The sequence below is a fragment of the Coniosporium apollinis genome (assembly GCF_000281105.1).
Source record: "Coniosporium apollinis CBS 100218 chromosome Unknown supercont1.61, whole genome shotgun sequence".
NCBI lineage: Eukaryota > Fungi > Ascomycota > Dothideomycetes > Coniosporium > Coniosporium apollinis.
The window spans coordinates 1-26899 of record NW_006913323.1 but is presented as its reverse complement, the minus strand read 5'-3'; the positions used below and the strand labels follow the sequence as shown (position 1 = coordinate 26899).

The 26899-nt window shown below is 55.5% G+C and overlaps 9 protein-coding genes across 9 annotated transcripts; 4 read left to right on the top strand and 5 right to left on the bottom strand.

Moving 5' to 3' along the window:
* Nucleotides 1–20: 20 nt before the first annotated feature.
* W97_08696 (DNA-directed RNA polymerase II subunit RPB2) lies at nucleotides 21–3948 on the top strand (the record flags this gene model as incomplete). The annotated part of the gene is made up of 3 exons (XM_007786563.1): nucleotides 21–2432; nucleotides 2483–3715; nucleotides 3772–3948. The coding sequence occupies 3 exons, from the start codon at nucleotides 21–23 to the stop codon at nucleotides 3946–3948; spliced, it is 3822 nt and encodes a 1273-aa protein (XP_007784753.1).
* Nucleotides 3949–4266: 318 nt separating this feature from the next.
* On the bottom strand, nucleotides 4267–5789 carry W97_08695 (uncharacterized protein; the record flags this gene model as incomplete). The annotated part of the gene is made up of 3 exons (XM_007786562.1): nucleotides 4267–4974; nucleotides 5037–5622; nucleotides 5710–5789. The coding sequence occupies 3 exons, from the start codon at nucleotides 5787–5789 to the stop codon at nucleotides 4267–4269; spliced, it is 1374 nt and encodes a 457-aa protein (XP_007784752.1).
* A 3517-nt stretch (nucleotides 5790–9306) lies between these two features.
* Nucleotides 9307–10802, top strand: W97_08694 (uncharacterized protein; the record flags this gene model as incomplete). The annotated part of the gene is made up of 2 exons (XM_007786561.1): nucleotides 9307–9345; nucleotides 9639–10802. The coding sequence occupies 2 exons, from the start codon at nucleotides 9307–9309 to the stop codon at nucleotides 10800–10802; spliced, it is 1203 nt and encodes a 400-aa protein (XP_007784751.1).
* Nucleotides 10803–11813: 1011 nt separating this feature from the next.
* W97_08693 (uncharacterized protein) lies at nucleotides 11814–13976 on the bottom strand (the record flags this gene model as incomplete). The annotated part of the gene is made up of 1 exon (XM_007786560.1): nucleotides 11814–13976. One exon carries the CDS (start codon nucleotides 13974–13976, stop codon nucleotides 11814–11816), a length of 2163 nt encoding a protein of 720 aa, XP_007784750.1.
* Nucleotides 13977–14993: 1017 nt separating this feature from the next.
* Nucleotides 14994–15667, bottom strand: W97_08692 (uncharacterized protein; the record flags this gene model as incomplete). Its single annotated transcript, XM_007786559.1, has 3 exons — nucleotides 14994–15088; nucleotides 15150–15458; nucleotides 15586–15667. 3 exons carry the CDS (start codon nucleotides 15665–15667, stop codon nucleotides 14994–14996), a joined length of 486 nt encoding a protein of 161 aa, XP_007784749.1.
* A 3320-nt stretch (nucleotides 15668–18987) lies between these two features.
* On the top strand, nucleotides 18988–20882 carry W97_08691 (uncharacterized protein; the record flags this gene model as incomplete). Its single annotated transcript, XM_007786558.1, has 5 exons — nucleotides 18988–19066; nucleotides 19116–19774; nucleotides 19825–19979; nucleotides 20028–20381; nucleotides 20429–20882. 5 exons carry the CDS (start codon nucleotides 18988–18990, stop codon nucleotides 20880–20882), a joined length of 1701 nt encoding a protein of 566 aa, XP_007784748.1.
* Nucleotides 20883–21642: 760 nt separating this feature from the next.
* Nucleotides 21643–22903, bottom strand: W97_08690 (uncharacterized protein; the record flags this gene model as incomplete). The annotated part of the gene is made up of 4 exons (XM_007786557.1): nucleotides 21643–21972; nucleotides 22033–22227; nucleotides 22283–22721; nucleotides 22821–22903. 4 exons carry the CDS (start codon nucleotides 22901–22903, stop codon nucleotides 21643–21645), a joined length of 1047 nt encoding a protein of 348 aa, XP_007784747.1.
* Nucleotides 22904–24242: 1339 nt separating this feature from the next.
* On the top strand, nucleotides 24243–25870 carry W97_08689 (uncharacterized protein; the record flags this gene model as incomplete). Its single annotated transcript, XM_007786556.1, has 3 exons — nucleotides 24243–24252; nucleotides 24325–24473; nucleotides 24527–25870. 3 exons carry the CDS (start codon nucleotides 24243–24245, stop codon nucleotides 25868–25870), a joined length of 1503 nt encoding a protein of 500 aa, XP_007784746.1.
* A 369-nt stretch (nucleotides 25871–26239) lies between these two features.
* On the bottom strand, nucleotides 26240–26868 carry W97_08688 (uncharacterized protein; the record flags this gene model as incomplete). The annotated part of the gene is made up of 1 exon (XM_007786555.1): nucleotides 26240–26868. A coding segment is annotated over one exon (629 nt), but the record flags the coding sequence as incomplete, so codon positions are not given.
* Between the last annotated feature and the right edge of the window lie 31 nt (nucleotides 26869–26899).

Here is a 26899-nt window from a genome sequence, read left to right as displayed (position 1 = left end):
TTAGCTGATACGACACCATCATGGGCGATTACGGGACCAGCGACTTTGAGGCGTCCAGGTACAATGACGAAGACACGAACATCATCACAGCCGAAGACTGCTGGGAGGTCATCAACTCTTTCTTCCGCGAGAAAGGCCTTGTGTCGCAACAGCTGGAGTCCTACAACGAGTTCGTCACGACGACGATAAACCAGATCGTGGCGGAAAACTCGCGCGTCATCATCGACCAGAACACCCCGCAGTCGGACGACGACGTTGATCCCATAATAAAGCGCCGCTACGAGATCAACTTTGGGTCGCTGAAATTCTTCGCCGCGTCCATGACGGAAAGCGATGGCACTACAAATCAAATATGGCCGCATGAATGCCGGTTGCGCAACCTGACATACTCGGCTCCCTTATGGTGCAAAATGTCAAAAAAGGTCATGGTGGCCAGGGAAAGACCCATCGGGTTTTCCAAAGACGGAGTAGATCCCGACGTAGAGATGGACGGAGAACAATCCGGAGCCACCGAGCTCGTCTGGCAGCGGGAAGACGAAGACGAGCCGCCGGTCGATGTCTTCCTGGGAAAGATTCCCATCATGCTCAAGTCCCAAACATGCTCCTTGAGAACTGCGACGGAGGACATCGCTACGATGCACAACGAGTGCCCCTACGATCAGGGCGGATACTTTATCATCAACGGTTCAGAGAAGGTCCTGATTGCCCAGGAACGAAGTGCGGCCAACATAGTGCAGGTTTTCCACAAGAAGGGTACCCCGACGCCGTGGGTTGCTGAGATTCGCAGCGCGATCGAAGGAGGCTCCAGGCTCATCTCGGCCATGCAGGTCAAATATCTGGCGAAGCGTCCTCAAAAGAAAGTGCAAGGAAAGGAGTCGAGCCTGCAAGAGGGACCTATCATAAACGCAACTTTACCTTACATCAAGGCGGACATCCCGATTGTCTGGATCTTCCGCGCGCTGGGCATCGGCTCCGATCAGGATATCTTAGATATCATTGTTTACGATAGTACCGACACTCAGATGCTGGAACTGCTGAGACCCTCCCTTATAGAGTCGCAGAGCCTCCAGCACCAGGAAGACTGTTTGGATATGATCGGCAGACGCGGCGCGCAAGCCGGTTCGAAGGCGAAACGTATCAAGTATGCGAGGGACATCCTGCAGAAAGAGTTCCTCCCTCACATTTCCCAGCAAGAGGGCAGCGAGACGAGGAAAGCGTTCTTCTTGGGCTACATGGTCCACAGGCTGCTGAAATGCGCACTTGGCAGACAGGTTGAGGATGATCGCGACCATTTCGGAAAGAAGCGCCTGGATCTTGCCGGCCCTCTGCTAGCCAACCTCTTCCGCATGTTGTGGCTGAAGCTGACCCGCGACGCCTCCAAGTACCTCCAGAAGTGCGTCGAGAACAATCGGAGCTTCAACTTACATCTAGCGGTCAAATCCTCTACAATCACCAACGGACTGAAGTATTCTCTCGCAACCGGAAATTGGGCCGAACAAAAGAAGGCCGCGAACGGCAAGGCTGGAGTGTCCCAGGTGCTCAATAGATATACGTATGCCTCGACGTTATCCCATCTCCGGCGGACGAATACTCCGATAGGTCGTGACGGGAAGATTGCCAAGCCGCGCCAGCTGCACAACACTCACTGGGGCTTGGTCTGTCCCGCCGAAACTCCAGAAGGCCAGGCTTGCGGACTGGTCAAGAACCTCTCGTTGATGTGCTATGTAACCGTCGGTTACCCAACCGAACACAGCGGCATCGTGAGTTTCTTGAAGGATCGAGGAATGGACTATCTGGAGGAGATTGAGCCTCGACTAGACCTGCGCAGATCTACGAAAGTCTTCCTCAATGGTGTTTGGCTTGGCATCCACCGTGACCCAGGGCAGCTAACCGCTGCATTGCAAGGCATCCGCAGAGAGCCCGTCACCAGGGGCGACCACAATGAGTTGAGCATTGTTCGTAACATTCGAGATCGTGAGATCAAACTTTTCACTGATGCCGGCCGGGTCTGCCGCCCACTCTTCATCGTCGAGAATCGCCCCACAAGTGCCAACAAGGGAAACCTCGTTCTGAATAGGGAAATTTTGGACCGCCTAAGCACAGACGCCCAGATCGACACTACGGGCATGAAAGAAGAGGACAGAAGGGCAATGATTTTTGGCTGGGAAAACCTGCTTCAGAACGGTGTGGTTGAATACATCGACGCCGAAGAGGAGGAGACCTGCATGATCGTCATGACCCCCGAGGACCTCGAAGAGCATCACCGGATTAGATCTGGACAGTCAGTGTATGAGATGGACCAAGACGACCCACTCAAGAGAGTCAAGGCCAAGCCGAACCCCAGTATATCTGCTTTCACTCACTGCGAGATCCATCCTGCCATGCTTCTTGGAATATGCGCAAGCATCATTCCGTTTCCCGATCACAATCAGGTATGTCTCCTTTCTCGTCGCCCTCGAACTCGATGCTAATCTGTCTTTAGTCTCCTCGTAACACCTATCAGTCGGCTATGGGTAAACAAGCCATGGGTGTCATGCTTACAAATTACCAGTCCCGGATGGATACCATGGTCAATGTGCTATACTACCCCCAGAAGCCGCTGGCGACTACCCGATCCATGGAGTTCCTCAGATTCCGAGAACTGCCCGCTGGTCAAAACGCCATTGTGGCTATTGCATGCTATTCCGGCTACAACCAAGAAGACTCCGTCATCATGAACCAGAGCAGCATCGACAGAGGTCTCTTCCGCAGTCTCTTCTACCGATCCTACATCGACCAAGAGAAGAAGGTCGGCATCCACGACGTGGAGAAATTCCTGAAGCCCCGGCGAGGAACGACTCTGCGGATGAAGCATGGCACCTACGACAAGCTCGACGACGACGGCCTCATCGCGCCTGGTGTGCGTGTCTCCGGCGACGACGTTATCATCGGCAAAGTCGCGCCCATCGCACCAGACGCGGACGAGCTTGGACAGCGCACCAAAGCGCACGAGTATCGCGACGTCTCGACACCTCTCCGCTCAACCGAGAACGGCATCGTCGACTGCGTAGCCCTAACCACCAACGCCGAGAACCTCAAATTTGTCAAAATCCGGACCCGCACAACCAAGGTACCCCAGATCGGCGACAAGTTTGCCTCCCGGCACGGCCAAAAAGGCACAATCGGCATCACATACCGCCAAGAGGACATGCCCTTCACGCGCGAAGGCCTAACCCCCGACCTAATCATCAACCCGCACGCCATCCCGTCCCGCATGACCATCGCGCATCTAATCGAGTGTCTCCTCTCCAAAGTCGGCGCCATCAAGGGCCAGGAGGGCGACGCAACCCCCTTCACAGACGTAACCGTCCAGAACATCTCCGACCTGCTCATCCAACACGGCTACCAGAGCCGCGGCTTCGAGGTCATGTATAACGGACACACGGGCCAGAAGCTGCGCGCGCAGGTGTTCTTGGGCCCGACGTACTATCAGCGGTTGCGGCATATGGTTGATGACAAGATCCATGCGCGGGCAAGAGGGCCAGTGCAGATTTTGACAAGGCAGCCTGTGGAGGGCCGTGCGAGGGATGGTGGCCTGAGGTTCGGAGAGATGGAGCGCGACTGCATGATTGCGCACGGTGCGAGTGCGTTCCTGAAGGAGAGGCTGTTTGAGGTCTCGGATGCGTATCGGGTGCACATTTGCGAGATTTGTGGGCTCATGACGCCGATTGCGCAAGTTGCTCCCTTCCATTGTCGCACTGCATTACAGAGTCGTGACTGACAATTTTCTAGGAGTCTCAAGAACCAGCAGTTCGAGTGTCGGCCTTGCAAGAACAAGACGAAGATCGCGCAGGTCCATATCCCGTATGCGGCGAAGCTGCTGTTCCAGGAGTTGGCAAGCATGAATATCGCGACGAGGATGTACACCAAGCGCAGCGGTGTCTCGATTCGGTAGTCACTCATCACTGATCATGAGGATAATCTCGTCTTTCTACTAATTTACGGAGCATGGTTGGTTTGCATTCGCAAGGCGTTTGGATCAAGGTTCGTGGAGCGTTTTCCGGAAATTGGGGTTGTAGGACGCACAGCCAGGGAGACATTGCTGTGGCAAACTTTCAGATTCTCTCAAAACCAGGAGCTTGAGCTCTGTACACTAGACTACTGCACGATCGTATTTTTAGCAAGCGCAGGCCGATGCTGGACTCGGCTTCGATAGAACTCGAAGTACTTGAGTGATATGACCAGGCAGTCTCCTCGTTCATGCATCCCACAAGCAAGCGGCCACTCTTACCGTCGACCACGATAACCTCGGCCTTGATCACGCTCCCTACTCCTACTTCTCCGCCTTTCCCTACTCCGACTCCTTTGCCTCCTTCCTCCATCCCGATAATCCTCGCGCCTTCCACCTCTACCGTCACGATCCCTTTTCTCACCCTTCGGACTCCTACTCCTACTCCGCTCTCTCGCACCGCCCCTCCCCCCTCTTCCCCCTTCATCCCTCCTCCTCGACTCCCCCTTATCGAAGACATAGCCATACCGCCCCTCCCTCGCCCTGGGCGCATCCTCATTCCGATACTGCCTTCGTTTCTCCAACCCTTCAATGCCCCCAAACCCACCCCTCCCTCGTTCCTGCCATCTCTTAAAACTCCCACTCTCCCTCCAGCTCTCCGGCAGCCGACTCACACTCTGGCTGAAATCAACCCGTATGCGCTTGTCATCGATCAGCACGCCGTCCATCTTGAAGTACGCCTGCTCGCAGCTCGCGCGGTCGGCGAACTCGATGAACGCGTATTGGAGGCTGTCGCCCGTGCGCCGGTCGCGGATCACTTCGCAGGAGAGGATGGAACCGAAGCGAGAGAAGATTAGGGAGAGGTCGTCGGAGGTGGTTACCGGGTTGAGTTGGCAGACGAAGAGGACGTTTTCGGGTGGGGCGATCTCGGCGAAGGGGAGGTCGCCGACCATTTCGAGAGTTAGGGCTTGCGCGCGGGCTTCGCGCTGAAGTTGGGAGGCGAGGGTTAGCTGAGTGAGGGAGGTGGTGGGGAGGGTACGGCACGCACCTCTCGCCGCCGCTTCTCGACTTCTTCTGGGTCGGCATTCTCGTCAATCTCCTCGTCGTCTGCTATTCGCACAGTCGCGAGCTGTGCTTGGGATGGAACTGGACTCTCGGGTGGCTCGACAAGGCCGTCTGGGTCGGGGTATGGGTCTTCGAGAACGTGGGCATGCCGTATGCGGATGTCCTTGAGTGGACGTCCTTCGTCGTCTACAAAGGCGCCGTTGATTCTCTCAAGCGTGTCGAAGCCCTCGACGACCTTGCCGAAGATCGCCGCCTTCCCATCCAGGAAATCTAAGTTGTCTCCCAGCGTCACGATGAACTGACTGCCCGCCAGGCGTCCATCAGGGTCGTTGGGCGCCGGAGCCGTAGCCATGCTCACGGTGCCTCGCTCGGCATGTCTCAGCCTCTTGTGGAATTCCGGCTTGAACGTCTTCCTGGACGGCCCGTTGAGCAGGCCCCAGATGGAGGATCCGCCATCGCTATCCTTGGATCCGGGGCCGATGGGGTCGCCGGTCTGGAAGGAGAAGTCTTTCTGCACGCCGTAGATGGGGGCGAAGTTGTAATACTTGACTTTGCATAGCTTCAGGAAGCTAGAAGTAAGGTCGCATGTCTTAGTTTCATGCTCAGCGTTCTTCGTACGTGTGGGATGTGGGGGAGTAGGGAAGGATGTGGCTTACTTTTCACAGCACTTTGGCGCCTCGTCGACCAGAAGGTCTATGACTAGCTCCCCAAGGGACGTCTCGACGAGCACCGACATGGTGGAGGGTCGCAGACTGGACGGATGATGTTGGCGTTGACGCGCGCGGCTCCGCGGGTAAGGCTCGGGTTAAGGCAACCTTGGAAGTTCTGTCACACTGTCACAATGCGGGAGGTCGCCGGGCGCGTACCGGCCCGTCCCACGAGCAAGCTGGAAGTCGACTAAGCAAGTAACTAAGTGGGTTGGCGGGCCGCAGTCACGAGCTGCCCAGCCGCTGCACCTCCTTCTGAGTCGTATCTCACTTCCTCCTTCCTCCCTCGCACCCTTCGTCGTCGAAGCGAGTCAAACACGGACGCAAGAAGTGTCATATTTCGAAAACATGCGCGGTAAGGTACCTCCGAGCCTGGCCTGCTACTGTACACCGACCGCCCCTTGGCCTTCAGCTCGTGCGCCGTGCACCCTATTGGAAGAGACTCAACCCTAAAGGCGCCCACGGCGCCCTACTGCGGGGCCGGCACCTAACTGACCAAACACAACCAAGGCGGAGCTTATGTACATCATCCGGCGCATTGTTGCATTCGACCGCGATGATCTGCCTGAGGGCGAGCTCTACCTGTCACTTGCAGCGTTCAGCTGCGGTGCTGCTGTCCGGATCCTCTCCGTGGCTGCATCTTCCGCGGACATAACGCATGCCGAGGGCGCACCCACACATACCAGACCAAGGACTCCGTTCTGCAAAGCCCATCAGCTTGCCGCATCATCGATCTGATCGCTCTCAGAGCCGTTCGGCATTCTCAAAGTACCTTGGTGCATCTTACCTACGGCATATGGCCGGGCCAAACAGCGGAACGGTCCTCTCGCCAGGTCTCGTACCTGAGGAACCGCCTAGGCTTGGCATTGCAATGCAGCACTGCAGCACTTCGACCTCATCGCATGATAGCCGGACACCACCTGCAGGTTGTACGGCCCAGGCAGGGGATGCTGTTCTCGATTTGCATGGAGCCCCCTCTGCTGCCGCAACAGCTACTGCTGTAGTGGTATCAGCCACCTATTCGTTAGCTCCGATGGCTGCTAGGTCTTCTTTCTTATTTCCTTCCATTCTTTTGTGATGATCTGAACAAGCCTCCTCTCGAATTCTTCAGCCACGTGCTACCGCGCTTTTGACAGGTTGATTCTGCATCATCTGAAGCAGATGCACGCGATACTCGGCGTCGTAAGTGTTGGGATGTTTGTCCCACTTACGTTCATGAACAACGTTTTGTTGAAAGACAAGGGGCCACTTCTCTCTGACCGGAGGCGGTGGCGCCTAAGGTATAATATCGGTCTGATATAGGTTGTGTGCGACAAGTGCGCATCCATTGTTTAGTCAAGATTAGGCTTGGAGAGATGCGCGTCCGCTCGAAACGTTCTCTATTGGCTCTGAGGCGAGAGCACGCAATACGGAAAGAAGACCATGTTGTTACATCCTCAGTTGTCATGATTAGATGACCCCACGGTCTTGCAGGTCAGGAAAGATGGACATATCGAGAAGTTGCGAGGCCGAACGCGACGTCTCGTCAATCCAAAGTTGCAGGTCATCGCAACGCCATCGGACGTCTTACCTAATTACCACCGTAATCGGATAACGACCACTTGAGTCTCCCTCCTCACCCCACGTTGGCCCCATTAGGACGGGCTTCCTGATGGGCTCACCTTTCTTGGAAAACCCACTCAATGCTTGGCTGTTAGGCAGTTTGGCATCAACCTAGGTATCCTATCAGTATCGCTCGGGTAAGTCGCCAAGCGTGACATCCACCCAATCTGGCCCTCTACGGCGCGTGCAGGTATCCAGGCTACTGGTCGGGACCGCGCAGCCGTCCGAACCCCTGTTTGGCACGGTGCCAATAGAATAGAGGGCGATCGAGCAAGGAATGTTTTACCGCCAGTATCCTTACGCAGATTGAATCGTCATGGTGCTGCTGACAGTGGAAGTTGGAGGTCGGGCTTTGTTTTGAGCCGACACGCAAGCAAGAGCGCCTGAGACCCCATGATAGTCAAGGGCAATCGGTTAGCGGGTCGAGAACCTACAGAGAGCTCGCATAGGGGACTGGCGCGACCCGGTTCATGGGTGGACCCGCAGGCCAGGCGGCCCAGGGCCAACAGCAGCTTGCGAAGCCCATCAATCGATCAGCATCTGGAGTTGCGTTTGCTACCGGCAGGGTATTGCGCCAACAAAGGATTGAATCAGATCAGACTTTCAAACCAGCGTGTCAGCATTTGCCAGCCATCGGTGATCGTCAAGGACGTCCCGTTTTCGTTCAAACACTCAGCTCTGCTGTTATGAAATTGAGGGGTCCTACCATCTTCGCTCTGTTTCATCATTTTGCAACGGTGCCAGGTGTGGCTAAGGCACGCTGACCGGATCGCAGCAATTAGTTCTCCACTGCATCGCTCGTGCTGATCTGCCGTGGCACAAGTCCGGCTGATCAAAACGCAAGTGATTGATCCTCTACATGAACTCTGGAGGACGAGACGCTGAGCAGTGTGTCCCAGATGCGTCCGAGCAAGAGCTGCGCCTCTCTGGTCCGACCCAGTTGTCCTTCGTTTCACAGGAGACATGTCGGCAATGTGATCGAGAGAAGCCGATTTGGGAGGCTGATTGAAATACCTAAAGACGTGTCAATAAATTCGAATACGCTTCAGGTCAAAGGCTCCGCTTGTATTCCTCGCACGTTCCAACCGCTGGAGACAGATATGCAAGAGCTGGCTGTGGCACGTTCCACTTAGCCTTGTGAGAAGGCGCAAACAACAACGGGCTTGGCCTTGACGGCGTTCGAGCCTCTAGGTACACAGAGAGGTGAAGCAGCCACCCGAGATTCCGTCTTCCTGCAACTCCCCATGACTAGTTTGCTCCACCCCTTGTGTCCAACAAGAGCGAACCCACTTCAGAACGGTTCTCCAGAGGAGAATCGGAGTAGGCAGAGAAAGGGCTCAGAGTTGCTTGATCATAAGCAGGCAGACTGGAAAGCTGACGGCTCACATTCTTCGACCACGTTGATGGCGAAAAGCCCAGAAACAAGACTTGCAGGCATTTTTAAATGGCGAGAGGCACTCTTGACGCTCTTGCTATATCATCCAACCGCCAGTTTCCAGCCGTGCCGTTTCTTTGTTCTCCGTTTGCAATATTCAGCACTTGCAGATTGTTCCAGTCTGTACTGGAACCAACGCTTCGACGAGGGAAAGATTACCCTGAGTGCATCTTCGGCGACTGAAGGTATATTCTGCACTTCACGTTGCAAGCAAACACCCTTTCTCACCGTCTTTTGCAAAACCTGCCTCTCTCTGTCAGCGGATGAGCATTAGTTGTATTTCCCTTGATGCCTTTCTGAGGGTTGTCTAGATGTTGAGCATGACCCGCGCCTTTTACGGCTCTAACGACTTTGAGCGATTCGGCCGCTGTTCTCCGCTGGGCTCGTTCGGACCATACTACAACGACCGGAGCTTACCAATGTCTCTCTCTCACTCGAATCGTCAAGACTTTCGAGCATGTCCCGTCTCGCGACAAGATCAGAGTCCACCGCAAGCACCGGAACAGGAGATGGGCAACAACCCACCCAGACGACGCATCGCTGTAGCTGTAAGTAGGACTTCCTGAGATCTATTCGATGCCATCGGTGCACCACGCAAGGCATGGACAGAGGACGACGGTTGGATAGCAGCGTCCGCTTTCTCAGCTGTAGTACTAACCAGTACTCCAAATTTGCAGTGTGGCCGATGCCGGAAGCGGAAAATTCGGTGTAGTGGTGATCCAGGCAATGGACAAGGCTGCCAGAACTGTCGAACAGCTGGTGCAGATATCCATGCTTGTACCTTTCACAGGGTACGTCCCCCTTTCGAGTGGCTGAAATCTATGTACTGACATCGGTTCAGGTCGGCACTGTTGTCGGCTCGTTCGAGACGCCATCTGCACATCCAGTGGGACCTCAAGGTCTGACTGGTCATTACGGTGCCTACGGAACTGCGCCGTATCACGCAATGGGCACAATGCATGGACTACCAAACGCATTTCCAGCGCAGGCAAAACTGGTCGGGCAGTACCCTATGGTAGCGCAAAGAACAGTGTACCCGCCCACTTGGAGCTCGAACCCCTATGGCGAGGAATCCTCTGTCGAGTCCTATAGTCTCCAGTCATCAGGCTATCTGCCAGGCCAGAGCACTATGTCTGGCCTCTATGGGAGCCATGATGGCAGCAACGATGCGAGGAACTACGGCTTAGGATCCAGACCATCGATGAACCCGTCTGGGATCTATCTTGACCAAGAGAGCGCAGCGGCTTACTCCTCAGCTCCTTCGGCATATTTCACCACGCCGGTCACTCGACAGCCTACTGTCACCACCGAAAGCACTTCTCCTTTCGGCATGACCTCGCTGCAGTCTGCTCTCACAGGCAGACAGCTACCTATGCCAACAGCCAACAGGATGCAAGGCTCGTCAATGACTGACGGCCTGACAGCCCGCATGCTGCTGTCGACTCAAAGCACAGGTCTAAGCGACCCGAACGCTGCTGCTAACTACAACCGGGCCGCCATGGCATGGAACCAAGAGGGTGTGGCACCCAACGAACGTCAGGGATCGATAGACGTCATGGCACAGTCTTCAGCTAAAGGATCTTCTATTTCGTCCTCAATCCCCGAGGCCAGCGGTATGGCATATATCCCGATCACCAGCAGCCCTGAGCACTCGCCAACGACTGGCCCGTCGCTAGGCTACAGCTCAACGGCCAGTTCCATGCCTGCACCTTTGCTCAGCGGGAGATCTTCCGGCCCTTCCAGCGCCATGCTCACGGCGAGTTCAGGAAGCGACACTTCCAACATGTACACTTATTCAGCCAACAGCTCTTCAAGGCATGATTCTACCGGAGCAAGCTCACCAACCGACGATACACTCGTCAGCGGTCAACGCTACGCCCCGATCGCTCAGCCACAATCACAGCAGCCTATGAGTGTCGAGACACTTGGGAGTGAATCCTTTGAGAACAGATCCCTGACTGGTCATCGGGCGTCGGTATCCAGCTTGAGGGGCGCAGCGTACTGAATATTTTTTTCTCCGACTCGGCGTCTGAGCCAGGTGTCTTAGCCTCTCCGCGCCAAGTGCTGCACCCACGCCGGTGCCTTTTCCATCCCACCTGAAGGACGCGGCGTAAGGCGTAAGGAAAATCTGGAATGGTCTTTGGGCTTCCTGTTCCGGTGTATCTATACAGTTTCTCTATCTGGTAACGAACTCTCCCTGCTTTTCGGTCTTGGCGCAATTACAAGAGAAGGACGCTCACAGCAACCCCCGGCCCGGCGTGGCACGAAATGGCAGTAATCGGTCAGCATCTGTAGGGGGGCTATCACAAGAACTATAGGACAGGAGATGTGTGTATTCACTCGAGGGCTGATGCCCTCTGAGTTTTGGCGAAGCTTTGGCGTACAGGCGACGAGGGCACAGATGTAGTACGGCAAATGCATATGAGACATGGCGCTGTCGGATTACGGAACGAGGGAACGGGAACGGGCCTCCGCCGCTATGATCGGAATGGCTTCGGTGCATGGATGGAATGGCATGGTTGAAATGGCGTTATCTTCATCTCCAGGAGATCTCGGCAGCGTTCTATATCGGCTTGCCCTCATTTTATCCGGTCTTTCTTTCTTGCCTCTGGGTGGTCTTCTGCTTTTAAGTAAGATCACGTCAGGGCCACTCCTTCAGTGCTACTCTCGATCTCACAGGAACAACTGTCGGCGGTCTTGTATGTAATCTTACTTGGCTGGTATAGGTGTAGAGAATCGAGGGCGCTGTCTATTCGAGATATTCAGGTGCCTTAACAGTAGCGGGACACTAACATAGTGGATCTCCGAAGTTTCGCGTCAGTTGAGACAAATATGGTCACGTGACATCATCAGGAATATACCTCAATTCAATCCGTTCGAGCCAGCCATTCTTCCCTACACCCAAACAAAGCGGAAAGCAAACGGCTGCAAACCATCGCACCAGCCCAGCAACCGAGTTTAAGACTCATACGAACGACCGAGCACCATACTATCCCAATACAGAAGCCTTGACCTCTCACCCATCCCCTAGACTCTCCCGCAACGCCTCAACATCCAGTCCTTCGACCGTGACCTGACACGGCACCTTGAGCGGCGAACCGAGGCCCAGAACCGAACCGCTCTGATTTACGCCCAGAGGTCTCGGCCGTGGGACCTTGTCTGGCAACGACTGCGCTGCCGCTCTTCCTTGCGCCACTTTGACCGGCGTGCCAGGCGTCGCAGACGTGTTCTCCTTACGAACAGACGCCTCACTTGCACTTGCCGCCACCCTCACAAGGGTAGAAGCGGGAGCAGGAGCGGAAGCAGGACCCCCACTCCACCGTCCCCAAACCCACCCTCCAACCTTCTGGCCGAGCGTCCTATCGCTGCCCCTCTTCCTCACGCCTCCGCGCTGCTCTACCGCCCCGCCGGCGAGCAATAGCGAGCGGGCGTCGCTTTTGCGTGGTACAGCTGGTCTGGCGGCCGTAGCGGTCGTGGCACTCAAAATGGGACCGCTTGATAGCGCTGCCGCTGTAGAGACGGGAGCGATGCTGGGTTTGAAGGTGAAGCTAGAGGTTGCGAGTAGGTAAGGAGGCCGGGAGGGGAGGGTCGGGATGTCGAGACAGTGGAGGGAGAGAAGAGATTCGTGGGAGGCGGCGCGACGGAGGGGTGGGCGGGTGGTGCGGATTTGTGTGTGATAGTCTGTGCTGCCGGTGAGGTCCTGGAAGGGGGGTGGCGGTGGTTCAGGCTCTGGTACATCTGAGGTCTCTTCTGGGATGGTGGCCTGCACTTTTGGCGTAGAGAGTGAGACTGATTTGTCGGCGCCTGCTTGCGTCTGCAGCTCATTCAAGGGGCCGTCTGCAATCCCCTCTGCAGGCTCCGCTGCACTTTCCGCCAGCTGGTCACGCCCTGGAGCGGAAAAGCCACACAGTGGTCCCGTCAATCCGCACTTGATCTGTAGTGGCTCAAACACAGGAGAATCCGGGGGTTCGCTACCATCTGGACTCGTTGGGCTTGAAGAGTCCTGCGTAGCGTCGCTGAAGACTCGGTCAAAAAATGACGAGGTGCGATTCGTGGAGGCGTAGGGGGAGCTCGGAACTGATGAGGCCACAGATGGTCCGGTCTGACTGGATTGTGTAGACCAGCGGTCCTTCCCCAGCGCTCGCTGTGGAGTCGTGACTGCCGTCTGAGTCGCTATTGCTGGAGTCAAGGCCGGAGCGGTTCGCCCGAAAGCAGGGGCTTCGGAGCGCGGTATATGCTGTCCGGATGGACTGAAGATGCCTGGAGATGCAACGTTCCGTTTCTTCTTTACACGACGCTGGACGGTGGTCCTGCCCCTTGCAATTTCAGGCCCAGGAGCGGTTGCTGGCGCGTGATAGTGGTGGTGCACATGCAGGGCCTGGTTCAAGACTGGCTCAAACCCGAGCTCTTCCCGAAGCGTTGGTGTTTGGTTGCCATCTGCGCTGTAGCCGACTGGCTGATGCAGCATGAGCTGTTCTCGCAGTCTCTCCACCTCTTCATTCGAGTTTAGCAGCAGTTCCCTTAGTTCCACAACGCCAAGCTGCAGGTTCGCGTTGTCCTGCAAGATGTCTTTGACGAAGTGCGATACCACATCGCCACGGTTCTTGCTCATGCCACCCGTTTTCCCCTTCCCAGCATCCGCCTCAAGCTCCTGCTCCACAGCTCTTCTCCACTCCATGCGACCAACCGCCTCGACATGTCGCTCACGCTCTTCTCTGGCCTCGCGCTCGATACGGTCGACCTGGTCCTGTAGCTCTGCGATCGTGCGCTCCGCCTTGCGCCAACGCATTACGGCGCTTCGTTCGTTCTCGGTGGTCATCGCCAGCGTCTCATGGAGACTAGCCTGCTCGGTTTCCAGCTCCGCCAACTGGCGCTCCAGCGCTCTGGTCCGCGACTCAAGGAGTGTCAATCTCTGGAGCTCTTGTTGCGTGGACCTTAGCGTAGCGGTCAAAGACTTGATATGATCGTCGGACTCCGAGACGGTGTTGTTAAGATACTCGAGCTGATCGAGTAATGATCTGTTCTCTTCGATCGTCTGCGCATTCCTGGCTTCCAGCTCCCTCTTGTCGCGCTCCAGCTGCTCAATCGTCGCGCTCATCCGCACCCGCTCCTGCTCGGCATCTGCCATGTAGGACTCATGGCGGACGAGTAGGGCCTGTAACGCGAATGTTAGACTCATGCTGTGCCTCTAGCGATGCAGAAACCCTGAAAGGATATGGACGGGATACGGAGCGCTTCGTAACGGCTCACTGAAGCTCGGCAGATTTTATCGAGGACGCCAAAAGAAGAGGCAGGCGCATACCTGACCAAGCTGGGCGGCGAGCTGGACGTCGCGCTCGAGGCCTTCCAGAAGCGTGCTGGTATGTGCCAAGTACGGGCAATCGTCCTTCCCGCAACAACATTGAGTTTGAGGAATGCTGTGGGAGGCCTGGAGTATACACTGTGGCATAGCTACCGCGACAAAAGGGCGAGGCTAGGAGGAGCAGCAGTCGGTGTTGAGAAGCGGAACATTATCGTTACTATGTAGATAGAAGGGCGAGTAAGGATACCTTATCGAGTGAGGTGGGGGATAGTGATGTTGTTGACCTCGGTGTTGTGGCAGGGTTCCATGATTGCCTTGCGCTTTGGTGCTGCTAGCCGCTCGCACTAAGGTAGGTACCGATGTTGCGCATGCTTGGTGTTCCGCATTAAGACTTTGACTTCTAGCATAAAGGGTAGAGGACCAGACATGGGGGCTATATAAGACATCTTCGAGCATGGAAGTAATTCTGCGTGGGGATAGCATTCAAAAGGGTCGACAGTATCCTTCGGTAATATATAGTGGTAGTCATCGGAAGGAGAGCAGATGGAACATAAAAGTGTGGATTCGTCTAGGGTATCTCATTGTGTCTACAAACGCCAATCTTCCATCTACACCTGGTCTCTCAGAATGCCCGTCATTTCCATATAGGTGAGTGACCCAAACGCTTGACTTCATGCTGAACTCCCATGCCGAGCTTCAGACCAGGCAAAACCCAGCCCTGGGGCTGTCTCTGCATACCCTCTCTACTGCCATCGACAAGTGTGGTGCCGGTTGTTGCGCGTGATACGCATCCGCGATTGACCAATAGTAGTGCTCATACCTCATAGGTCATACATGAAAGGCGCATGGTCCCTGAAAGGGGCCTGCGAAACGGGAGTGAGCGAAGGAAGTTTCTCAAGCCATGGGGGCCTCAACGGCGTCCTCGGGTAGCTGTTTACCGCCGCTGCTACTGCCCTGGCTATTTAGGTAGCTGAGGTAGCAGTTCCATGCTGGCGAATGTATCAGTACATTCTGTCTAATAGAGGTTGTAAAAGCAGATAAACCACTTACCCAGTGAAACCACATTGACAACAAGCACCCGATGCTCCAACGGCACATATTTGAAGTTTACCGCCTGCACCGCCGGCCAAACCATCCAGTTCTTGGTCAGCGCCTGCCCGTATGTGCTCTCAATCTTCTTCTTCGGGTCGCTGCCCTCCATCAGCGCCATGCTGTTCAGGAAGATGAACAGGTTGGTCGGTGCGAAGAACATCTGATCGGCGGCAACGCGAGCGGCGATTGTGCCATTCGGGCGGGAGGGGAAGTTGATGCGAGTGGAGAGAAATTTGAACCAAGTTGTAGCGGCAGGGCCGAAGATGGCTGTAGGATATGGGATGTTAGTCTACTAGGCTTTGAAAAGTGGAAGGCGTGTTGAGTTTGGTTGGAGCTAGGGACTGTAGTAAGTGTAATGTAGGAGTGGTGAACGGGTGAGGGACGGAGTACGAACCGCCGCCGTATAGAGCCATGCGTCCTGTACGTGCGAAGTCGTGCTTCTGAAGGCCGACGCCCTCAACGATTTGTTGCGCCATGGTGTCGCCCGTGGCGAAGAGGACCTGGAGGCCCAACCGGAGCCGTTAGCTGAGTTTTACCTCATACCTTTGCGTCCTGTCCTCGTATGGGTGTATGTATTTGTAGATATGGCGGGCCGGTAGAGTGACAAGTGGGATGATTCGAGGCAGGTTTGCGGAAGTGGGCTTACCGCCGTCGTCACGCTCTGGGTCAGCAGCGGGCGCTGAGCGAGCTTTGCCTGATACCTGGGCTCGTCATGTCAGCAACTGGAAGCTGGGAGACAGAAAGTGCCACTGGAGGCTCACCAGCGGAGCGCCATGTTATCCGCTTGTATCAGATCTGGGGCGTGAATATAGGTGTACTGTGATAGGATAGATTGAGGAATTTTACTGTTGGATGAGTGGAAGTGAGTTGAGAATGAAGATCTATTCGAGTACTGGGAAGAAGAATTGCAGCGGTCGAGGAAGCCTGCGAAGGGCGAGCGCGTTGCGGAGTTTCCTAAACAGACTCTCGGGATTGACTGAGGCCATGACGCACAGGGCAGACAGCTTGCGGATCGCAGGAACGGGGAACGGGGAACGCTTTGCCCAAAGAGGAAGCGGTGAACTTTGCGGCTCTACTAGTCGGCACGCTTAATATTCGGACATCGGATGGACATCGGAGCATGCAAATAAACCTAACATCAGCACTATTTATCAACCATCTTGCCTTATATAGGGCACCACACACTTTAGTTTCTGTTGCAGTAGTAACTTAAATACTTATTCGATACTGCTTTATGTATCTAGCTATAAATATCAAGTAGTTTTATATCATCTCTACTATGAATATGTATTTGGATGTTTTAGTCATATAGAGAAAGAATACAGTAACTATAATAGAAGCTATAGCTCTAAGGATCTAACTTTTGTATCAAATCAAGATCATATCCTAAAGCTCTAGTTCCCTTAATATGAAGTTTATAACTATCGCCGTTGCAGTGTTATGGTTGATCGAACTGCTCACAAGATTCTGTCCGAATATTAAGCGGCCCGACCGCGTAACGTTCTTTGGAGACCCGAGCACATTAGGATTGTGCATTAAAATGTTTTTGTTACGAACAAGGGCCAGCGGACCAGTCGTACGCCGGCCAGCACGGGCTGACACGTGATGCGCTCTGCGAATCTTAGCGCGCTCTGTCTGATCTGCAGCAGAGCACGCCAAGACGAACAGAGCAGACAGAGCAGGCAGAGCAAGGTACGGAGGTACCTGCCCCGGCCTGCAGTATATAGGAGACACCGTTCTCACTCATTAGAACGGTGTGCTCAACTCAAATAAGAATCTAGTATTCTTTGTAACTTGATCTGATCTCACTACGTGATATCAATCCTCACCTTGTTGACTGTATCTTGGCACTGTTCCCTATCTCCTTGATCAGGACCCCAACCATCACAGTAACTTCTCGTTATCTGGTGATAGCACCTCGTTACAGTTTTGCGACAATCTCAGCTCGCTCAGATAGGTGTCACTCATATGGTACTGCTCGAATGACCAGCTCAGACAACAGTCATAGTTCTTGTAGTACCTGCGCACCGCTGGAAGGTGCTGTGCCAGAAACAGGGTATATATTGGACCGCCTTCTGATAGCTGTTTGAGCAACCACACGTCTCGCCTACCCCGTAAAAGTGTTGGTGTCCCCATAATGATGACATTACGTCTGCTTCCCTTTATACTTGCCGATATCATCTCTTGTTCCTTCTAGAGTTTCTTCGGCACGCCACGGAAACATGAAGGCAGAGCTGGTACTCGTACAGAAGAGCAAGCGTACAGAATGATTCCTTTGCTGAGCAACAACGAATCTAACAAATAGGAAATAGTCTGAAACTGCCAGGGTTTACCTAGTACCCGTTGGTTAGAGCGGCCCGGGAGTCACAATAGCCGCACAGCGCTTATGCCACATGTTTGCCAAGCCCTGAGACCCCATTCCTCGACACCCAACCTCCTTCATGTGCGGGATCACGCAACGTGTGATGGGTGCGGTGCTGCTGCAGCCCTATCCCTACAGGGCATAGAACGCAATTTGATCAGTACTTCTTCTCACCTAACAAGCAGCTTTCCTGATCGCCCACTGACTTATGTGGATTACCTGCTGGACATGTCACGGTACTATATCGCCAAATGTCGATATAGACGGTACAGTCACAAGAGGAACCCGGGTAAAAGATACCAGATCCAATGGCAAAGACACGGGCTGCGGTTTTGCTTCTAACCGTCATGCTCAAGAGCTGCAGCTTCTGGCTGAGAGCATTTTGTGGCTAGTCTCATCGGAGATCATAGTATGTATTTCCAGTCAGGACGGAGTGACCGCCCAATCCACATCGCGCGAGTTACAGGGGTTTGCGCTCACTCAGCGCGGCTATGGCTCGCGATATTGCCAAGCATAATACGGCTATCACATTCGTCCGCTGAAAGACGGCGATAGGGCTGATAGCGTGCCACGACTGATCCCCTTGCTTTGGTGGATATCTTCTGTTTCGTATTCGAGACTTGTTTGGCTAGTCGACTACAAGCCAGGCTGTCCAACGATGTTATTTCGATGGCCGGATCCCGCTCCTCACGACCTTTCCAGCTCCAAGATGTTACGCGGGTATCACTGTAATATAGCGCCTAACAAGATCAACATGTATATGTTCAGATATCGCGGAATCTTCCTTTTCCAACGCCATCTGCCGAGGCATATCAACGGAGAACGCCTTCTCGGACGCAAATCCCAGCGATTGCTTGTGGAGGTGTGACCGAAAGCCTTTCGCTGAACTTGTCGAGCCGTGCAGAGTATCACAACACCTACTGGGATTGGGGAAGCAGTGCAATGCTAAGCTCAGATTTCACCGCTTAGACTCGATATCAGGCGAAACGTGGGGCCGCAGGGATGGTCTGGGGCTGACGGGAGCCCATGTAGCAAGTCTTAGCCACCACATGGTTTCGTCGCAGCGAGCCACGAGGAACGCATGGAGATGGCTAGGTTGTTTCCGTTTGATCAGCCCTGCGGGTTGATGGCCATTGACTTTGCTGGCTGATCCCACCACCAGCTGGACTCCCCACTCAGCTTGCTGTTGAGCCAAAAACCTCCAGACTTTACTCATCCTCCAAGTCTTCCTGAATACGATCATAGCAAAATGATTCATTCGAGTGACCGCCGAACAAGGCTCTGCCTGCTCGTTGTTGTCTTTTCTCTCCTCGTGAGATGTATGGCCTTGGAGGATGACTTCGACGTTGTGCGTGACAGGTGTACGCGCTGGCATCATTCATGTTAGTTGAGCCTCATAGTCAAATGCGCGTCCTTACTCTAATCATCTCAGCTATGCTCAGGGACAAGTCGGTGTTCGTTGACGGCGGAGTGCAGCTGTTTCGCAACGAAGAAGAAACATGGCTCGGGTTTAGTAAGTCATCAGCTCTCAGAGCCGCAGTCTGGCTTACATGCACATGCAGGCAAATACATATTCGAAATTGACATGAGCGACTCGTGGGACGCGACCACCAACTTTACAGAAAAAAGAATCGGAAGGTTCGGAGACCGTTCCATGGGCTCCAATCCTCCGAACATGGTTCGAGGGGCTCTGTGGCGAGGACTTGCCAACGATTCGAGGCTCTACACCTTCGCCGGATCCACATTCTTGGCCAACCAAAGCGACCCAGACTGGCGACCGCCTAGCTTTGACGACTACTCCTTGTGGTCGTACGATACCTCACTGATGACATGGGGCCAATACGACGTATCTTATGCCATCCCTCGACGTCCGAACTGGGGCGCATGGACTGAAGCAATTCCGATTGGCCTTGGATTCTTCTTGAATGGACAGGTTGATCGAGGCTCTTCGTATGTGCTGTACACCACGTCGGAGTACGTGGGCGGTACGCTATCCAACGCTACGGACAATCAAATCACCTACCTAGGTGGAATGGCCATCGTAGACCTGGTGACACAAACCGCGAGGAACGTGTCGACAGAGTCCCTGGGCGCTCCCCGTGTAGCCGGCGGGTTGATCCACAGCCCAAGATTCGGCAAGACGAAGAACGGTACTTTGATAGCCCTTGGCGGCATGCGGAGCGCGGATGAAAGAAACAACACGTTCACAAATGGCATTCTGGTACCTGACTGTTATGGAGAACCTTTTAGGTTAAGCACTGACGTTGTTAGATTGACTTCAGCAGCGTCTCCTTATGCGACACGTTCAGCGAGGACAATGTGACCTGGGTCAACCAGTCAACCACAGGCGAGACGCCTCCTCCCCGCATCGATTTCTGCGTTCTACCAGGCACAAAGTCTTCAAAAGACAACTCGAGCCACAACTTGTATGCGCGGGGTGAGAGGCTTTGAACTAAAGGCTGACGCGATCACAGCTATATCTACGGGGGCTACGATCCAATACAATCGATCATGTATGACGACGTCTATGTACTGTCCCTTCCATCCTTCACCTGGACAAAGGTCTACGAAGGGCCGAGTCCCCGGTTCGGACACACATGCCACACAGCCGGCAAACGCCAGATGATGGCCGTGGGAGGGTCGCTCGACGCCAGCATGTACGGCGTAGAAACGACCGGCCAATTACCCAATCTCACCACCTTGCAATGCGACCGGAGGGCAGGTGTGGCGCTATTCGATCTGACTGCGCTGACGTGGGGCTCGTTCTTCGATGCCTACGCCCCAGCGTACCAGGTCCCGCGGAAGGTAGTGAAGGTGATTGGTGGATCGTGAGTGCCTGAATCCGTGATCCATGACAGCTATCTCACAGTAGTAGGGGAGACGGCAAGGCGACCATGACGAAGCCGCTCGGGGGCTTTGCCCATCCTGCCATCTCGACAATGTTCAATCCTCCACCGACCGAGAGTCCTGCGGCCAAGAATTTGACGAGTGATCCTTCAACGGTTCCCCCAAGCTCCGAGCCCCACCGCGACAGCAACACCGCTGAGATTGTCGGTGGCGTGGTCGGAGGCGTGGTGGGCTTGGCCATCATTGGCGGCCTAATCGTCTGGATCATGCGCTCGAAATCAAGGAAACACCGCCGCCAGCGTTCGTCTGCTCAAGAGCTAGCTGGTGAATCTGCATGTAGGGGGCTGGCTGCAAAACCTCCGTGTGAAGAATTGCCCGGAGACATGTCGCAGTTAAAGGCGGACGCTGAACTGGAAACCCCTGTGACGAAGTATGTTAAGGAGCCGATGAGAGATCCTGTCGAGCTTCCTGCCGGGGATTGATCAGTAGGTTGTGTAGTGGGTTGTGAGATTGAAGTTTGAATAGAGGCTCCGCTGAGCAGGTCGAAGAGAGACCGGTTGTAGCGCGTCAAGGTAAGTGGAGAGGGAGAACCCCATAGGGCTACTGTGATTGGTGCGGTACAAACAACAAGCAGGCATCCGGTAATGATCGAGTGTATATAGTCACTCTCTTTCTCTATTTTTGGTAGTCTGAGTGGCTAAGGGGGGAGCTAGTAAGATCACGGAGTCTCTCCAGAGGACACCACGCACTCAAATTGTTACTCAAATCGGTCTACAGAGCTGCAGGTTGCTGACCTATTGTACTCGGCGTCGGCCATCAGCCCATTGCCTCCGCGCCGATCATGAGCATTCCACCCTTGGAAGAAAGAGAGGATTTGAAACGGAGTGGATACATTGAGTCCCGAGTAGCGGCTGTAGAGAGAAATCCCATCACGCATGACCTGTGACTACTTCATGGGAAAGAAAAAGTAGAGGCCTCACAGTTCTCTCTTGTACAGACAGATACACACAAAACGTTTAGAAATGGAGACAGATGATATCATCGCTCGAACAGAAGGAGAAAGCTCTTTCGCTCCCCCTCTCGTTCCATTCACAACGCTAGTAAAACACAAGAAGGAACAATCCGACATGGTATTCGCCGCTACGCCCCCTCACTTTCCAGTCGAATCACGCTACGCTTTCCACATGAACCAAGGCAAATACACAAAAAACCCACTCCCCACTACCCCGTTCTTACACCTCCCTAATCAATAGTCATCCGGCTAGTCCCAAAGCCCTGTCCCCCGCTCCCGCTCCCGCCCCCATAGGTCGGCATCTCCGTCTGCTGATAATACTTTGGTTCGTTCACATCGGGCACCTTGCGTTTCGAGATGTGCGGCTTGAGCCCTTTGTTGAAATTGTTCGCGCAGGAGCACGCGACCGCGATCGTGATGATCAGCAGCAGGATCGTGATGACCGCGAAGGTGGTCAGGGAGCGGCGCGCAGGGAAGTAGTCAGCGCGGCGTTTGTCGTTGGCCGTGTACATGCGGATTAGCTTGAAGAAGAAGTAGGCCAGGGCTGCGAAGTAAATTATCTGTGTGGGGGGGGTGGGGTTAGCTGGGGACAGAATGTGGGACAGGAAGGGGGGACGCACGATTGTGCAAACCATGCCGAAGACGCTCTCCCGGCGCGTCCAGTACGCGGCGAGGAGGAGTAAGACGATTGTGATGGGGACGGCCGCGATAGTGAGGTAGAACTCGGCGTCGGTCGTGTTGCCGACTACGACGAGGAACTGGACGGTAAAGCCGAGGAAGAAGAAGAAATCGAACTTGAGAAGGGCGATGTAAATCTGTGGTGTGGCGTCAGTCCCGTTACATGCTTGTTGTGAGCCATGCGCAACCTACCTGGTAGGTCAAATATCTCCGCTTCAACCTCAGATCGGCGCTAATGTGCTTGTAGATCGTCCACGCAAACTCATCATATAGCTTCCACGCAACCACGGACAGCAACACCGTCCCGACGGCCATGAGACAAGGCAGCGCGATCAAAAACGGCTGCACATCCTTCCAGAACTCCGGCTCGATGAATCTCGACTTGTTGAGCGCCGTCACCGCGTCCTGGAGCTGGTCGATTTGGATGGATGCGTAGACCAGAATGCCGACATTGTAGAGGCACAGCCCGATGACCTGAATCGTGTTCTTGAGCCGCAGAGCGTCATAGACCAGAACCAGCTGGTACAGGTAGCCGAACATGAAGACGGCGAGGTAGGTCGGTATTGTTTTCGACTCGCTCTCCTTCTTCGCTTCTTTGTGGATGCCTAACTGGAATCTGGCGAATACATAGCTGCACACATTAGGTCAGCTCTTGTGCTTCCTCGATCTCAGAGCAAACACCCAAGCGCTCACTGCGCGCTAGTTCATGCGGCCGAGGGGAGAGACGTACGCTTCCAACGCCAGCGCTATCAGCGCCTGTAACATGGATATAATGAGGAAGGACCACGTCCAGACGGTGTTGGGTTTGTACATGACGGACTGGCTCGGCCTGACGCCGGGGCTGCTGGAGAGGCCTTCGCGGTCGTGGTAGCCGCCGGGGGTGTACGGGTGGTAGTTCCGATCCAGAGGCTGACCTCCGAGGAGGGAAGCTCTCGACTCGTGCTGGTGAATTTTGGCGGTGGGAAAGCCGCTCGCGGCGGCGGCGGACCGAGAGTTCGTACTGCTGGGAGAGAGCGTGGGAGAGAGCGTGGGCGTGAGGGTGCGGCTGAGACGGAGGTTGTCGCACGCGACGTGCGACAAAGTCGTGCGGCAGTCTAGGAACTGGTCCGGGAAGTGTTTGTTTGATCAAAAAGAAGGACAGCCAAAGGAAGAGGGCTCTGAATCTTTGGGCAAGCTCGTGTGCTCAACCGCTCACTGCCCGCTGCTCACTGCGTGTTGCTAGCAGCGCCTGGCTGGGGTGTCGGATTGGGGACGCAGGGAGTTCGGGGACGGCGGCGCGGCAGGCTTGGCTCAAACGAGTGTCGCTAACGGGCGTTGAGGATGGTGAAGATGCTGGTCAAAATGCTGGTGGTATTTGATGCGAAAAACGACAGGTTCCAGTTGAAGGCGGCCGTCAGGTGTCGACGAAGGGCTGTCGAGTTGTTTGCGGTGGGGAAGTTGTCTGCTGTCAGGGCTGGAGCGCTTCGTTGGTTTGGTTAACTAAGTATGTAACGTTGGCCCTCTCGGCGGGAACAAGCGACGCAGAGTTTGCCAATCGTTAAATTCGGGGAATCACAGGGTCTCGAACGGGGACTGAAGTGGATGGTTGGTGCTGCGATTGTGCGCTCTCGATGCAGACTTCAGCGCGCTGAGAGGGAGAAGAGTATCCAGCGGCACTCCTGGCTATTATGCTACATGTCATATCTTACACGGTGCTCTCCACCATTGCCCTGACCGCAGCGGTCGAAATGGGGAGAGGCTGACACTGACCGACACCTGAGGCGCAGCTGCGTGAGGCTTGTAGGTCACCTATTTTCTGCGCATGCCCAGGTGGACCGTTGCAACTGCAAGGCTGAGCCGCAGCCACAAACTGCGCGTGGAAACTCTTCCAGGTGGAAACTCCCGTCGACTGCCAAATGGCCATTATTTGCATGCCCTCCAGCGGTTGAACTGTTACTAGCAGAGAGGGGCGGGAGCAGTCCTTTTGCGGGAGCTCGATGCTTTGCCATCAGCCCCAAGCTTGACAGTTTTGGCAGCCCGTCGGCGAACCTGACACTTGCATGCGTAAAGCTTTCGGCGGCGCCGACGCAACAAGCTTCCCCGACGCGCTCCTTCGCATTCCGCTTGCACGAAACGCGTCTGCACACGACCCTCTGCTGATTCGGGAGCAGCCATGGTTTCGAGTGAGACTCCTTCTCTTTGCTTGCTTGCCTGCCTGATCGCGTGGTCGCTCATTCACCTGACATAACTCATAGGCCAAGAACTTCTGCAGAGCGCCGCAAAGTTTGGCTCTATAGAGACGTGCGTCAGGGCCGTATATCTCAGAGCTACTCGCAAGCTGACCAAGTCCCGCAGCGACGACTGGCCGCGCATTCTGGAGGACGTCCTAGCACGACTCGAGAATGTTCGCTAGGCCTCACCCTAGACTGTCGCAAGACCCTGCTCACCGAAGTGCAGGCAATTCGCGACTTTCCCGCCGTAATCGTCCCTGCGCCCGATCTCCCACCAGCACGACCGCCGCCAATATTAGCATCGCCCCTCAAAGCAGACGAACCATCAAGCCAGGACTCGCACGTCACAGACAAGGAGAATGCCCCGCCCGCAACCCCCTCTCCGCGCCCGCCAGTCCCAGCCTTTGCGCAGCGAACCCCCCAGTCCTCCGACATATCCACCCCAGCTCTCCCCAGCGCCCCTGACAGCGATCTCGTCTCCGCTCTCTCCGCCCTCCCCGTCGAGCTGCGCCCCCTCTACGTCTCCATCGTTGATAGCCTGACCAAGAACTTCCCCAAACAGGCCCCACACACTGTCCAGCGCCTCGCGGAACTGATCCTCAACCCAAAGCAGCACTACCGCTTCCTCCCGCCCTACCTCCGCGCCCTCGACCGCGTCGTCTGCGTCTCAAGCAGTATCTCTGTCTTCCCCCTCCCCCAAGCCGCTGTCCCGTCTGGCGGCCTGCTGAACGGCACCACGAGCCCCGTCTCTAATAGCGCCGCGGCAGCTCTGGGCAGCGACGAAAGTCTCGGCGGCGCACTGCTCACACCGATCCCCTGGCTGCGACCCGACCACGAGCGGTTGGGGTCAGCAGTTGCGGCAGCGGCAGGCGGCGCAGGTGGACCTAGTCAGAGCGAGCTCAAGTCCGAGAGCTCCCATATTGTCGATGGCCCCAATGGCGCGGGTCGCATCGAGACCGTCACGGTTGTGAACGGCGTCATCACTACTGCTACCTCAACCACTACGACATCAGCAGTCCCCACTTCCAGCGCGACGACGATCAGCAACCCGGCACCCTCAGCAGCCCCCGCCGCGGGCGAGTTAGAAGAGTCCCTCCGCGCAGGCGGCGCAGTGACCCAGGGCGAGCTCTTGCGGCAGGAGCAAGAAGCGGGCGTCGTGCCCGTCGCACAGACCTCACCACGCCGATCACTGCTCTCCAGCACTGGTATCAGCACCAATTCTACTTCAGATTCATCAACAATTGCGGACGGCGCCCCTGAAGCCGGCACCGACGCAGACGAACACCCAGAAGAACACCCTCACGCACGCGGCCCCAATGAGATCGGCATGGAGGACATGGGACCGCAGGAGCGGGCGCTGGGCGGGGAGCTAGATATGGAGGCGGCGGTTGGGAGAGCGGTGGGGAGGAGTGAGGGACACGGGAGCAGGGAAGAGGGGAGAGCGGGCGCGGCTCAGAGCGCGGAGGTACAGGCAGACACGGAGATGACGGACGCGGACGCGGATGGGGAGGTTGAAGCGGAGGTTGGGATGGTGGATGCCGGTGTGGTTGGGGAGGCGGATGCGAAGTAGGGCGTATGCTCAACTGACCTCGGGAGGGATGGCTCGAGGAGAATAGAAGAAGATCGTCACGTGGCCGCTTGGATAACACTTTGCTTGAACATGGGCATTTGGGATGCCCCGACGGGGGAGTATCCACAGAAATGAGGATCCTAAGTGAATGGAATCGTGAACAGCTGAATGACTCTGACCTGGGCGGAAAGTGCCCCGGAAACTAACCTGGAGAACTCCGAACGCCCTCCAGGCTAAATGCCAAGCCGACAAACACGTCCAACGCAAAAATCGCTAGCAAAGTTCCCTACATCCATAGACACGCAATGAAAAAGAGTGATTCGCGCCTCCCAGGCGATCCACTCTGCCCCAAAACTCCCCTAACGCCTCTCACCAATCCACCGCAAGATAATTCTTGTACGAACAACCACACGCCCCACGCACCCCATCCATCTCCCCCGCCGTAATCCCCTCAACCCGCTCCCCCCGCCGCCCATCCACCATGCGATAGCACTCCGGCGTGCCTCCGTCGCCGCCCGCGACCTGCCTCACACTCACGGCGAACGGCCACTCCGGGAACGCCTCGCCTGCACCCCCGCTCTCAGAGGCCGGCGGGTACTCCCTCGGCATCTTGGTATACAACGTCGCCTCGAAGGTCGTGCGGGCGTAATAGCACGTCGCGGCGCCGCCGTCGTCGGTGATGGCGACGCGCGGCGTCACCTCCTTGGGGAGATAGAGCCAGAAGCTGAAGGCTTCATTCGGCAAGCCGGGGAAATCTAGTCGGAGGGGCGTGGGTGGGATGGAGAGAGTGAGCGGGTTCGGGGTGCTGGAGATTATGTAGGAGTTCTCTGATGGCTGGGAGGAGGAATCGGTGGAGGAGATGATCCATTGGAAGGTCGCGCGCGAGTTTGTGGGGGAGTCGGCGTAGGTGGTGTATGGGTAGCAGGCCCAGGTTGCTGGGTTCGAGGTGCAGTTTGTGACGACTTCGTCGAGGAAAAGGGGGAGGGAGTAGGATCCTGCTGGGAAGTTGGGGGCGGGGGAGGTGCTGGG